This window comes from Rana temporaria, chromosome 5, assembly GCF_905171775.1.
Source record: "Rana temporaria chromosome 5, aRanTem1.1, whole genome shotgun sequence".
NCBI lineage: Eukaryota > Metazoa > Chordata > Amphibia > Anura > Ranidae > Rana > Rana temporaria.
This window is the reverse complement of record NC_053493.1, coordinates 267,696,321-267,710,684: the sequence shown is the minus strand read 5'-3', so window position 1 is coordinate 267,710,684 and position 14,364 is coordinate 267,696,321. Positions and strand designations below refer to the sequence as shown.

General features: G+C 42.1%; 1 protein-coding gene across 5 annotated transcripts in view; it reads left to right on the top strand.

The window, feature by feature from the left end:
* LOC120940792 (glyoxylate/hydroxypyruvate reductase B-like) overlaps positions 1-5,849 on the top strand; it is a 44,953-nt gene extending 39,104 nt beyond the window's left edge. For 4 of the 5 annotated variants that reach the window (XM_040353839.1, XM_040353837.1, XM_040353834.1 and 1 more), the window contains exon 6: positions 5,373-5,849. In XM_040353839.1, the coding sequence (XP_040209773.1) occupies positions 5,373-5,529 (157 nt within the window). In that variant the 3' untranslated portion in view covers positions 5,530-5,849. The remainder of the gene's footprint in view (positions 1-5,372) is intronic. The other variant, XM_040353836.1, reaches the window with a different exon arrangement.
* The last annotated feature ends 8,515 nt before the right edge of the window (positions 5,850-14,364 follow it).

The following is a 14,364-nucleotide window of genomic DNA, read 5'->3' as shown; positions in this document are numbered from 1 at the left end:
AAAAAGAGGCTAATTTACCAATTCGCTCGACAATCGTGGCAAAAACTTACTGCGTTTGGGGTGCCATTAAGAAATAATGGCAACGCAAACTATTTCCGCGTTTTGCCGTGATTTTGGAATCGTGGCAATTCCGTAATGCAATCCAAAACACCCAGGTGTAAAATGAAGGGAAGACTTCCACTTGGTTGTACCTTCCCTTGTTCTGCACTGTATAACAGGGGAAGGAGCTGGCAAAGCAGACAGTGGCAACATTCGATCCAGAGAGATGCGGGGCACATGCCCTTGGTGCCCAGATTTAGCAACACTCATGAATATAACAAGCAACATACTGAATACAATAGTCAGAAGTGGACATTCCCCCATCCACACTAAAGTGTGGGCTGAATGAGAGAAATCTAGCCATATATGGCTAGCATTAGTCTTTTTGTTACATTGAGGTATTTAGGAGCTTCAGTTAAAGTGGTTGTATAGTCCATTTATGTACCTTTACCTACAGGTAAGCCTATAATAAGGCTTACCTGTAGGTAAAAAAAATATCTCCACCTTTATGGTTTAGGAGATATTCCCCTCGCAATGAGCCGCTGCAGTGGCGCATGCGCACAAGAGATTCTCGGCATAAGGCCTGGCAGACGCCGGACCTTACCGGAAAAGAAGTCTCCCGCGTGGTCAATCACATAAAATCCCAATAAAATACACTTATTGTTTTTGGTTGGAACGTGACAAAATGTTGAACATTTCAAGGGGTATGAATACTTTTTCAACGCACTGTATGTAGAACTACTCCCAGAAGAACAGTTTTGTCCGCTTTCCTAAGACTCCAGGAAGCCTGTAGCAGTCCAGTCAGTGGCATTTTGGTAGGAAGGCTTCCGTACTGATCATGTCATGGAATCGAAATCCTTTTTTCGTACACAGGGCCTTTTTTATTTAGGGCACAAAAAAAACTACTATCAAAATAAATCTTATTGTCTATAGCAGTCATGTCCAAAGTCCAGCCCGTGGGTCAGTTGCGGACCAGTTTTATACGGCCACCATCTCAGTTGGCATCTTGTCACCCTTGTGGCCCCCGGGCTCCGGACAGGGCAAGGACGAGCTTGGCTTTTAGAAAAAAAAAAACTTCTCTAATCCCCATGTAATCTAAGCACTTACAAGCTGGGCCGAGTTGCTGGGGCTTGTTTAAAATTTCGCAGAGCTGACAGTGCGTGGTGCCAATAGCAGATACTGCCTGTGCCAGTGCATGTGATAGGCGGCGGTGATTGGCTGCGGCTTTATCCCAGAGTGCCTCTTGCTGACAAGCTGGGGTTCCAAACCCCGCCGGGACCACAAAAGTGATAAAGGGCAGATTTCTCAGGAGAGAACATAAACAATTTATAAAAAGGTTGTAAATCCTTACCCTGAGTGGAGCTCTGGGATTTGTTGGAGGCCAAAGAGGAGATGTATATATCCAAACTATATACTCGTTGGGCAGTGTATTAGTGTATTGGACGAACATGCTTAGATCAAAACTTCTGACACTGCGCTCACATGATCCCTTCCCCTTCTGGTCAATTTCTAAAATGGCGACTGTAACAAGAGAAGGAAAGTTGACAGTGAGGGCCGACGCTTCCAGGAAAAGTGAAAAGTGGAATATTTCTTCACTGAAATACGAAATCACTGTGTTTTGTCTGATATGCCAAGAGACTGGCTGTTTATAAGGAATTTAATGTCAAGAGACGCTACCAGTCGCGGCATAGCACATACGACAAGCTAACAGGGCGCGACTGGAGTGAAAAGTTGAAGCAACTTGAAGCTGTTTTAATGTCGCAACAGCGATTTTTCACAAGAGCCTGTGAGTCAAATGAAAATGCAACAAAGGCAAGCTATGAGGTGGCAACGTTGATTGCTAAAAATTGCAAATCTTTTGCTGAGGGTGACTTTATCAAAGAGTGCGTTATGAAAATGGTTGAGAATATCTGTCCCGCGAAGAAGCAAGAGTTTGCCAACATTTGCCTGGCTCCTAACACTGTAGCACGGAGAATTTAAGAAATTTCCTCAGATATTAAGAGACAAAGGAGTGGATTTTGACTTCTTTTCAATAGCCTGTGATGAAAGCACGGACTTATCTGACACGGCTCAGTTGCTGGACGATGAAATGAATGTGACTGAAGAGCTACTTGACCTCCAGAGCCTTACGGACCAAACAAGAGGAAAAGATTTATTTGTTTCTGTTAGTTCTGCCATAGATGACATGAAACTGCCTTGGAACAAACTTGCTGGGATTATTACTGATGGGGCACCGGCCATGGCTGGTGAACGAAGTGGATTGGCAACCCTAATCTGTAACAAGGTGATCGAAGAATGAGGCAAAGCTATTAAACTCCATTGTATCATTCATCAACAAGTTCTCTGTGCTAAACATCTCAAATATGACCATGTTATGAAACTGGTGGTAAAGACTATTAATTTTATTCGCTCTAAAACCCTGTGCCACCGCCAGTTTAAACAGTTTCTACTAGACATCCAGGCTGAATATGAAGATGTTTTATATCACAACGATTTAAGATGGCTCAGTCTAAGGTCTGCACTGCAGCATTTCTACTCTCTCAGAAAGGAAATCGGAGAATTCTTGGAAACAAAGGGACAACCGATGCGAGAACTATCTGGCTGGCTGATTTGGGGTTTCTAGTTGACATTACAAAGCATCTGAATGTACTGAACACGAGTCTTCAAGGGAAAGATGCAGCGGTGACTCAGCTTTATTCACACCTCAAAGCCTTTGGAACAAAGCTGCAATTTTTCATAAGGCAGTTGTCACAAACACAGCCCAATCTCATAAATTTTTTAGCGTTGCAGGAAATAATGAACAGTTTTCCACGCGACAATATCAGTGCGCAAATGAACAGGTATGCAGCAGACATCACATCTCTGGCTGGGGAGTTTAAACAGCGATTTCAGGATTTTGCAGCTATTGAAAAGGAGATGAGCCCTTTCTCCTCTCCATTCTCTGTTGACCCAGATGATGCTCCAGATCAGCTCCAGCTCAAGGTCATTGATCTGCATTGTGACAGCAAGTTACACAGTTGTCACCAACAGCTCTCTCTTGTGAACTTTTTCCGCCAACTGGATAAGAGCCGGTTTCAAGAGATTCGAACATTGAATGTTTGGTTCAACATATATGTCTGAGAAGACATTCTCTGTTATGAACTTTAACAAGAACCGCGTGAGGACAAGATTAAGTGACTCTCACCTGCGTGACATTTTGCGCATTTACTACATTTGACCCAGACCTGGCCTATGTGCTGCAGTCCAGATTTCAGTTTCACCCTTCACATTAGTGCAGACAAGTTTACTTTTTCAATTGACATGACTATATTGTTAAATCTCAGTTGGTCTAAATCAGTTATGAATATATTTGGACACAAGATGTATGTGTTATGTTCCTGTTCATATTTTAAAAGTTGACAGACATCTTCTTTTCTTTTATTTTAGTGTGCTATTAAACCCTTGACGGTATCACACTATTTTGCACTTCCTTTTTTCTCTCTCTGACATGTATGTGAAACTTATTGGATGTCATATCTGGATTACATCTTGAGTGACGGGAACACCTATATCTGATAAGGTTTTTTGTGCCAAAACACGAGAGTGTGAGGCATATCTATCCGGTGAGTGTCCATTTGATGGGGGAGGAGTCACAGAGCACTGTCGGGTGTGGTGAAAGTTTTTGAAAAGTTGAAGATCTTTGGATCCTTAAACACATGAACTTTTTTTGTTGGTCACGTTTTGAACTATTTTTAAAGACTGTTCTTTTGCACTTGTAGTGCGTTCACTTCACGTTCAGTTAATCACGGGTGTTTATTATTACAGTCACAGTTTAGTGTTCATCCCTCAACTGGGTATATTTTGCTAATTATCACTATATATCATTATATATGGGTTGTAATAATTTTTTCTTTCACATTTAGTCAAATATGCACAGATATTTGTTAGCGCTGTTTTAATTTGTTGACACCCCTTAGGGAGTGTGATCATCTTATATATTTTTCTGTTCACTTATTATTTTCTAAACAGCAGCTAGACATCATCTACTCCTCCACAGGCGCAACGGTGGGCGGCTATTAGGGCGCATTCTATAGATCACCCATTGTCTCTGTAACTATTACATGACTATAATTTGAACGTGAACGTTTGTATGTTGACTTATACTTGTAATAAAAAAACATTTTTTAATGGGCATCTGTGTCCCATTGGGGGGAAAAACTGCAAGCAAGAGGAAATCCCTCCAAAGTTAAGAAATTTAGGTGTGTCACAAGAACTAATGACCCCATTGGAAAATGTACCCTCTATGTATTGGTGTTCTGATGTCAACCCAAAATTTGGGATTTTCTTTTACTTTCGATAATGGTAAACAAGACAAATAGAAAGGGTGAGTCTCTCTAGCAGTGGTACAGACCACAATGAAAACTGACAGGTAATCTAATCCCTCTACAGTCTATCCCAAACTTAAAAAATAAATAAAAAAAGTTTATATGTGATCCCGCATTTCTGGGTAGGGAACGCACGCTGCTTCTGCTGTGATTTGTAACAGCAGAAGCTGATCAGTGGGTGCCGGCCAATGGATGTCCCCTGGCACCCACTGATTGTCAGGAAGACACAAAATGGAGCTCTACCTATGTAACCAAGGCAGAGCTCCATGATGACAGGGGGGAAGTGATGAATTTTCTTTCCCTGCAAAGCAGTGTCAGTATAGTGACAGCTTTCTTTCTTTCGTTCTTTCTTTAATTGGTCCCCACAAAGTGTCCGCGTCAGAATGCCCACCGCAATATCGCAGTCCCGCTATAAGTCGCTGATCGCCGCCATTACTAGTATACAAAATAAATATTCTAGTATATATCCCATAGTTTGTAGATGCTTTAACTTTTGCGCAAACCAATGACTATAAGATTGTGATTTTTTTTTTTTAACCAAAAATATGTAGCAGAATACATATTGGCCTAAATTTATGAAGATTTTTTTTAAATTGATTGGATGTTTTATAGCAAAAAAAATCTTTATTTTTTTTCAAGTCTTATTTTGTTTTTGGCGCAAAAAAAAATGTAGTGGCGATCAACTGCTACCAAAAGAAAGTCTATTTATGGGAAAAAAAGGACATACATTTTATTTGGGTACAGCATTGCGTGACTGTGCAATTGTCATTTAAATTAACGCTGTGCTGTATCTCAAAAAATGGCCTGGTCATGAACGTGGGTAAATCTTCCAGAGGTCTAGTGGTTATTGTATACAAGTACAGGTGAGAAAAAGGATATGTAGACTATTTCTAAAGATATATTATGCTAGGGAATACAGTTATTTATGTTCATAATACTACTAAAACTAATTTATTTTACTTGTCTTAGAAATCATCTACTATTAAAACTGAACAATGTCATTTTAACACCACATATGGGAAGCGCAACTCACAGAACCAGACGTATGATGATGGAAGAAATGGTTCAAAGTTTGATCGATGGTGTAAATGGCCTCCCTGTGTCCAATCAAGTTATTGCCAAGTGACATGAACGATCCTTTTGACAATCATATGTATTTTCTTCTGCACTCCACCATGTAAACATGAGTCATCCATTCACCTCTTACATGGCATATTCTGACACCTAAAACTCCAGGTTTGGCAAGCAAAGTTACTGTTTTTCTTTTGTTTTGACTTTACCGTATTATGTGTTTTTTCTTCTAATGGCCTTCCACAAAATCTTGGAAACAATGGAACTCTCAACATGCACTTAGTTGTGTAGCCAATACAGGCTGTGTCTGTCCATTGTTTGTTGCCTGTATAGAAGACACCTGGGAAATCTTGCTGATTGATAGGTGATCAAATACTTATTTCACTCATTAAAATGCAAATTAATTTATAACTTTTGGAAATTGATATTTTTGTTGTTATTCTGTCTCTCACTGTTAAAATAAACATACTATTAAAACAATAGACTGTTTCTTTGTCAGTGGGTAAACGTACAAAATCAGCAGGGGATCAAATACATTTTTACCTCACTGTATATACAGTATCTCACAAAAGTGAGTACACCACTCACATTTTTGTAAATATTTTATTATATCTTTTCATTCGACAGACAACACTGAAGAAATTACACTTTTCTACAATGTAAAGTAGTGAGTGTACAACAGTATAAGTTTGCTGTCCCCTCAAAATAACTCAACACACAGCCATTAATGTCTAAACCACTGGCAACAAAAGTGAGTACACCCCGAAGTCAAAATGTCCAAATTGGGCCCAATTAGCCATTTTCCCTCCCCGGTGTCATGTTACTTGTTAGTGTTACAAGGTCTCAGGTGTGAATGGGGAGCAGGTGTGTTAGATTTGGTGTTATCGCTCTCACTCTCGTACTAGTCCCTGGAATTTTGTTTTGTACCTGTATATGTTGGTTCTCTGAGCGCATCGAGGCCTTCGGGTAATGACTGCGCTCCCAATAAGCATTTTTATAAAGAAATAAATAAGTTCAACATGGCACCTCATGCCAAGGAACTCTCTGAGGATCTGAAAAAAAGAATTGTTGCTCTACATAAAGATGGCCTAGGCTATAAGAAGATTATCTTGACCCTGAAACTGAGCTGCAGCACGGTGGTCAAGACTATACAGCGGTTTAACAGGATGGGTTCCACTCAAAACAGGCCTTGCCATGGTCGACCAAAGAAGTTGAGTGCACGTGCTCAACATCATATCCATAGGTTGTCTTTGGGAAATAGATGTATGAGTGCTGCCAGCATTGCTGCAGAGGTTGAAGGGGTGGGGGGGTCAGCCTATCAGTGCTCAGACCATACGCCACACACTGCATCAAATTGGTCTGCATGGCTGTCATCCCAGAAGGAAGCCTCAAGAAAGCCTGCAAACAGTTTGCTGAAGACGAGCAGACTAAGGACATGGATTACTGTAACCATGTCCTGTGATCTGATGAGACCAAGATAAAAGTATTTGGTTCAGCTGGTGTAAAGCGTGTGTGGCGCCAGGTGAGGTGTACAAAGTCAAACATGGTGGTGGGAGTGTCGTGGTCTGGGGCTGCATGAGTGCTGCCGACATTGGGGAACTACAGTTTATTGAGGGAACCATGATTCCCAATATGTACTGTGACATACTGAAGCAGAACATGATCCCCTCCCTTCGGAGACTGGGCCGCAGGGCAGTATTCCAACATAACGACCCCAAACACACCTCCAAGACGACCACTGCCTTGCTATTGAAGCTGAGGGTAAAGGTGATGAACTGGCCAAGCATGTCTCCAGACCTAAACCCTATTGAGCACCTGTGGGTCATCCTCAAACTGAAGCTCTGTGATGTCGTCATGAAGGAGTGGAAGAAGACTCCAGTGGCAACCTGTGAAACTCTGGTGAACTCCATGCCCAAGAGGGTTAAGGCAGTGCTGGAAAATAATGGTGGCCTCACAAAATATTGGGCCCAATTTGGAAATTTTCACTTAGGAGTGTACTCACTTTTGTTGCCAGCGGTTTAGACATTAATGGCTGTGTGTTGAGTTATTTGAGGGGACAGCAAATGTACACTTTTATACAAGCTGTACACTCACTACTTTACAATGTAGCCAAGTGTAATTTCTATAGTGTTGTCACATGAAAAGTTATAATAAAATATTTACAAAAATGCGAGGGGTGTATTCACTTTTGTAAAATACTGTAGTCTCAATATATGCTTGGGTGGCTACATGGATGCGTTTCAAGCAGCGATCTACTTTGTTCTGAAATGGAAAAAACACTAAATTATCCTTCACTCCACTTAAAAGTAAAAAATTGAAGTTTTCCATAGTGCACTGTGCACCTTTTTAACATGAATTTATGTGTAAAACAAACAAGGTATGATCACATATCATCTTTTTATAATGAATATATATATATATATATATATATATATATATATATATATATATATATATATATATATATATTACTGATTAAAGCCTTTATGATTATTGTTATTTCTAAAAAAAATCTAAAATTGTTCTGACTAGTGGTGGCTAATGCTGTTATGTTTTAACTATTCTATGCTTTGACATTACTGTACAGTATGTTCACATTTTTTCCCAGTAACAAAACGCATGTCTTAAATATATAGAAAATTGTTGTGCACGCACTTTTATTTAATAAGGCGCTAAAAGCTTGGTTGAAAGTTTTACGCTATGTTCACACATGTCTAGTGCAAATTTCTCCACTGTGAATTTCCAAAGCATGTTCAGCTGTTCAACTGCGATTTGGATAATGTTCAAATGTGAATTTAACAATAGCTGGTTGTAAAGGAGCAGGCCGGGGTTCCCGGCCGCCACACTGCCGGCTGTCGGAACTTTTGTGAAAAAATAGGTACGGTATCTTTTATCATTTACATTTTGGAATCATGGACGTTTTAAGACTGAATGAGCCCCTGCGATCCAAGGTTCATTTCAGGTCTCAAGTCACAGAGACATTTTGTGTTTTTTTTCTTTCTTCGCTGGGGGTTTGCAAAGTGTACACAGAGCTGGTTACTAGAACACTGAGTTTGTACTTTACCTACCTGAAGCCTAGAACAAGACTTGTTTAATAATCTTTGAAATTTATAAATGCAAGCCAACCTTCAAAGGCAAGATACACAGAGTGCCAAAACAGAATGTAAATCTAACCCCTGGTCCAACATGCCTATTGGGCCAGGTGAAGGAAAGTCAATATTCTTGTTTAAATAATGATATTTATATATTTATGGGTTTAGTAACAACATTATTGTATGCTTGTTTATTGGTAATCCCATTGTATACTTAGGGTGTTGATTTTATTAGTTTTATTAGAAATATTAAATGCGTGTGCACATTATCATGTTTATATGTCTATAGGTATTTTCTTTATTCTATATGTATAAATTGTATTGATAGTTACAGAATATAGGAAACACACCTCTTTATAATTAAGGTGAGTCTATTTAAAATATTGCTGCACCAGAAATGTGTGCTTATACATTGCCAGTTACCAGATCTTCTAAATATTATATATACAGTATATATGTTGTAAAGCGCTGCACAAACTGTTGCCGCTATATACTGTACAGTGCCTTACGAAAGTATTCGGCCCCCTTGAACTTTGCGACCTTTTGCCACATTTCAGGCTTCAAACATAAAGATATAAAACTGTAATTTGTTTTGAAGAATCAACAACAAGTGGGACACAATCATGAAGTGGAACAAAATTTATTGGATATTTCAAACTTTTTTAACAAATAAACTGAAAAATTGGGCGTGCAAAATGATTCAGCCCCCTTAAGTTAATACTTTGTAGCGCCACATTTTGCTGCGATTACAGCTGTAAGTCACTTGGGGTATGTCTCTATCAGTTTTGCACATCGAGAGACTGACATTTTTGCCCATTCCTCCTTGCAAAACAGCTCAGGCTCAGTGAGGTTGGATGGAGAGCGTTTGTGAACAGCAGTTTTCAGTTCTTTCCACAGATTCTCGATTGGATTCAGGTCTGGACTTTGACTTGGCCATTCTAACACCTGGATATGTTTATTTGTAAACGATTCCATTGTAGATTTTGCTTTATGTTTTGGATCATTGTCTTGTTGGAAGACAAATCTCCACCCCAGTCTCAGGTCTTTTGCAGACTCCATCAGGTTTTCTTCCAGAATGGTCCTGTATTTGGCTCCATCCATCCTCCCATCAATTTTAACCATCTTCCCTGTCCCTGCTGAAGAAAAGCAGGCCCAAACCATCATGCTGCCACCACCATGTTTGACAGTGGGGATGCTGTGTTCAGGGTGATGAGCTGTGTTGCTTTTACGCCAAACATAACGTTTTGCATTGTTGCCAAAAAGTTCGATTTTGGTTTCATCTGACCAGAGCACTTTCTTCCACATGTTTGGTGTGTCTCCCAGGTGGCTTGTGGCAAACTTTAAACAACACTTTTTATGGATATCTTTAAGAAATGGCTTTCTTCTTGCCACTCTTCCATAAAGGGCAGATTTGTGCCGTATACGACTGATTGTTGTCCTATGGACAGAGTCTCCCACCTCAGCTGTAGATCTCTGCAGTTCATCCAGAGTGATCATGGGCCTCTTGGCTGCATCTCTGATCAGTCTTCTCCTTGTATGAGCTGAAAGTTTAGAGGGACGGCCAGATCTTCGTAGATTTGCAGTGGTCTGATACTCCTTACATTTCAATATTATCGCTTGCACAGTGCTCCTTGGGATGTTTAAAGCTTGGGAAATCTTTTTGTATCCAAATCCGGCTTTAAACTTCTCCACAACAGTATCTCGGACCTGCCTGGTGTGTTCCTTGTTCTTCATGATGCTCTCTGCGCTTTAAACAGACCTCTGAGACTATCACATTGCAGGTGCATTTATACGGAGACTTGATTACACACAGGTGGATTCTATTTATCATCATTAGTCATTTAGGTCAACATTGGATCATTCAGAGATCCTCACTGAACTTCTGGAGAGAGTTTGCTGCACTGAAAGTAAAGGGGCTGAATAATTTTGCACGCCCAACTTTTCAGTTTTTTTTTTTTAAAACAAGTTTGAAATATCCAATAAATTCCGTTCCATTTCATGATTGTGTCCCACTTGTTGTTTCTTCAAAAAAAATTACAGTTTTAAATATTTATGTTTGAAGCCTGAAATGTGGCAAAAGGTCGCAAAGTTCAAGGGGGCTGAATACTTTCCAAGGCACTGTAAATAATAAATAAATAATAAATAATAAAAAATATCACATGGTCACACTTGTTATAGTGAGAAATCAAACGTTCCTATAACAGATTATTTAAGAAGAATAATTTAGAATTTCCTTGTCCTAGAGTAATGCCGCGTACACACGACCGTTTTTCGGGTTCTAAAAAATTAAGTTTTTTTTTATTGTCATTAAAAACGATCATGTGTGGGCTTCAGAGCATTTTTCACGATATAAAAAATGGGCATTAAAAATTTCGAACATGCTCTATTTTTTCACAACGTTTTTTTTTTTTTTTTCTCAAATAACTTTTTTATTGAAAATAGTTGCTCACAGCATACAAAAGCATGGGATATAGCATAAAGGAAGATGTACAAAAAGGACAAAAACCAGCATACGTCACAGACCTTCCGGTAATAAGAAGAGTATGGTTTGTCAGTACACTAATAAGCAATAGTAAGCACATATCCAAAGTCAAGTTTGTTAACTGACTGAAAAGCTTGCATTAGGACTTTGCAAAACATTAAACCTGGAATGAGCCACAAGGGTGCTCACAGAGGAAAGGAATAAAGGAAGAAAAAGAAAGGGAAGGGGTGAGGGAAAAAAAAAGAAAGAGAAAAAGGAAAGGGGGGGGGGGGGGTAGGAGGGAAAAAGAAAAAAGGGGGGGGGGAGGGAAAGGTGTCATCGGATCAGCTTGTTCACCTGGTTTATAATGGGTCCTCCCGGAGGTGCCACGGCTCCCAGACAACGTCATGGGCTTCCAGCCTGTCCTGTATCCTAGCGGTCATTCTCTCCATCAGCTCCACGTCTTTAACTCTAGCGTATAAAGCCTCAGGGGTGGGGGAGAACGATTTTTCCAGTTAAGGGCTATGAGACAGCGTGCAGCTGTGAGAACATGACGCGTCAGCTTTTTATATGGCTTGGATATCCTCAGGGGTGACAGGCCCAACAAAAAGAATTTGGGGCATAGGGGGACCTGCGTGTCTAGGAGGCGGCCCAGAAGTTGTTGGACTGCAGTCCAGTAGGGGGAGATCCCCGGGCAGCTCCAATAAATATGAAAGAGGGAGCCCCTATCCGTTTGACATCGCCAACAGCGATCTGAGCTAGAGGGGTATATGGCATGTAGTACGTCGGGGGTCATATACCAGAAGAGAAGTACTTTGTATGTGTTCTCTTTGTACAGTGTACAAAGTGAACTCTTCGCCGCCTGGGACCATATTATCCGCCATTGCTCTATTGGAATTACTTCATTAAGGGCTTTTTCCCATCGGGTCATATAGGAGTGTTTACCCTGGGTTTCCGATCGGTATGTGTTTAGTATCTTGTATATGTCGGAGATAAGGCCTTTCTGGGTCGATCCGGCCAGGATCAAAGTCTCAAAGGGCACTGGGGAGGAGAATTGCAGGTCAGGTGCTATGGATAGGGCGTAATGGCGAATTTGCAGATAGCTGTAGAAAACCTGCCTAGGGAGGTTAAATTTGGTCTGGAGGCTAGACTAGAGAAGGGCAGTAATTTGCGTGAAATGGGATCTACTAGGGTCCCAAAGTGAAACAGGTTCCGAGATGTCCACGGATGGGACATATGGTGTGTGAGGCTGTCTGGCACCTTGGGGTTACACATAAATGAAGTCATGAGCGAACGCTCCGAAGACAAGCCAAGTGGCCTCGACAGCCGACGCCAAAGACGCCTGAGCTGTGTCATAGATCCCAGCAGACATTCAGGGGGAACCTCCGCGTCCGCGCACCAAAGTAAGTAATTAGGATGGGTCGGGGCTAGCCATAATTTTTCGATCTCTGTCCACTTATTATAGGAACGTTGCGTAAACCAAGAAGCTATCGCCCTGAGTTGAGTGGCTTGGTAGTATTTGACAAGATTGGGAAACGCCAGGCCCCCGTCTGAGCGCACCGCCATTAATACTGTCTGGGGTATCCTATGTCTCTTGTGGTTCCAGGTGAATTTAATTAGGTCAGACTGGAGTTTCCTCAGATGTTTGTAGGGGACGGGGATGGGCAACGTTTGGAAAAGGTAGAGGAGCTTTGGGAGTATTGTCATTTTGACTGAGGCGATACGGCCGAGCAGGGAAATATGGTGTTTCTTCCATTGTGTTAGTAGGGATCTTACCGAACGAAACAGGGGAGGGAAATGTTCCTGATACAGAGTGGTGAAGCTTGGGGTAATGTGTATCCCCAAATATTTCAGGGAGGTCGTTTTCCAGTGGTAGGAGAAGTTGGCCTGTAGGTGAGCTATCTCCGTCCCGGCAATATTAATTGGGAGGGCCTCTGATTTAGACGTATTAATTTTATAGCCTGACAGGGCTCCGTACCGGGCCAATTCAGCATGAAGGTTCGGGAGGGAAATTCTGGGTTGAGTCAGGGAAAGGATAATGTCATCCGCAAACAAAGAAATGTTAAATTCCCTGTCCCTGACAGGGATCCCCCGGATAGACGGGTTGTTCCGGATAGTGGCCGCTAGGGGTTCAACACATAAAGCAAATAGCAAGGGTGAAAGTGGACACCCCTGCCGAGTGCCATTAGTGATGGGAAAGGAGGAAGAGAGGGCGAAGGGTGTTTTGACCTGGGTAGAGGGGTTTGAGTAGAGGTGACGAATCGCTGTCATAAATGGGCCCCGGATTCCGACATGGTGCAACGTGGCGAACATGAAGGGCCATCCAAGCCGGTCAAAGGCCTTCTCAGCGTCCAAGCTAAGTAGCAAGGACGCCGTGTTATCTCTGTTCGCCACATCCACCAGGTCTATTACTTTTCGGGTGTTATCGCCTGCCTGCCTAAGTGGCACGAAGCCCACCTGATCCTTGTGAATGAGGGAAGGGAGGACCATGTTCAAACGGATCGAAAGTAGTTTTGTAAAGATTTTTAGGTCTGAGTTCAATAGGGCGATAGGTCTATAATTGGCACAAAGAACAGGGTCCTTGTCCGGCTTAGGAATCAGGGTGATAAAGGAGCGCTGCATGTCTGACGGGACGGGGCTGTCTCGGAGGAATGCATTAAAGAGTTTGCACATATGGGGGAGCAGGAGGGGCAGGAAAGCTTTATAGTATTCATAAGGTAGGCCATCTGGGCCTGGGGACTTACGGGAGGGTAGGGATTTGATGGTCTGCTCAATCTCCTCTTCAGTAATGCGCATATTCAGGGAAGTTAGGTCAGAGGGTTGGAGCCTAGAGACCCCGCTCTGTTCCAGGTACCGTTCCATGCTACGGGCAACGCCCGGGGAGAGAGGATCGCTGGGAATGTCGGGGTTATTGTAGAGATCCATGTAGTAGTCAGCAAACGTGCTGGCCACGTCCCTGGGGTGAGATTGGAGGCAGCCCGAGGCATCCTTAACCTGATGGGGCGTCGTCGCTAGGTGGGTGTCGCGCAGTTTTTTTGCTAAGAGGGAGTGGGCCTTATTGCCCTTGTCATAGTAGATTTGCCGCAACCTAATGAGGGCTTTTTCCACCTGGCCAGGTCCCTCAGGGTCGCTCGAAGGCTAGTAATTTTCTTCAGGAGTGTGATAGAGGGGGACACCTGCAGTTGGCGCTCCAGGGCTTCAAGTTCCCTTTCGGTCCGCTGCTTAGTAGCTAATGCGTCTTTTTTTAGGGCCGCGGATATCGCCATGCATCTACCCCGAAGGACCGCTTTGTGGGCCTCCCAGAGCGTAGAGGTGGAGACGTCGGCGGTGTTGTTTT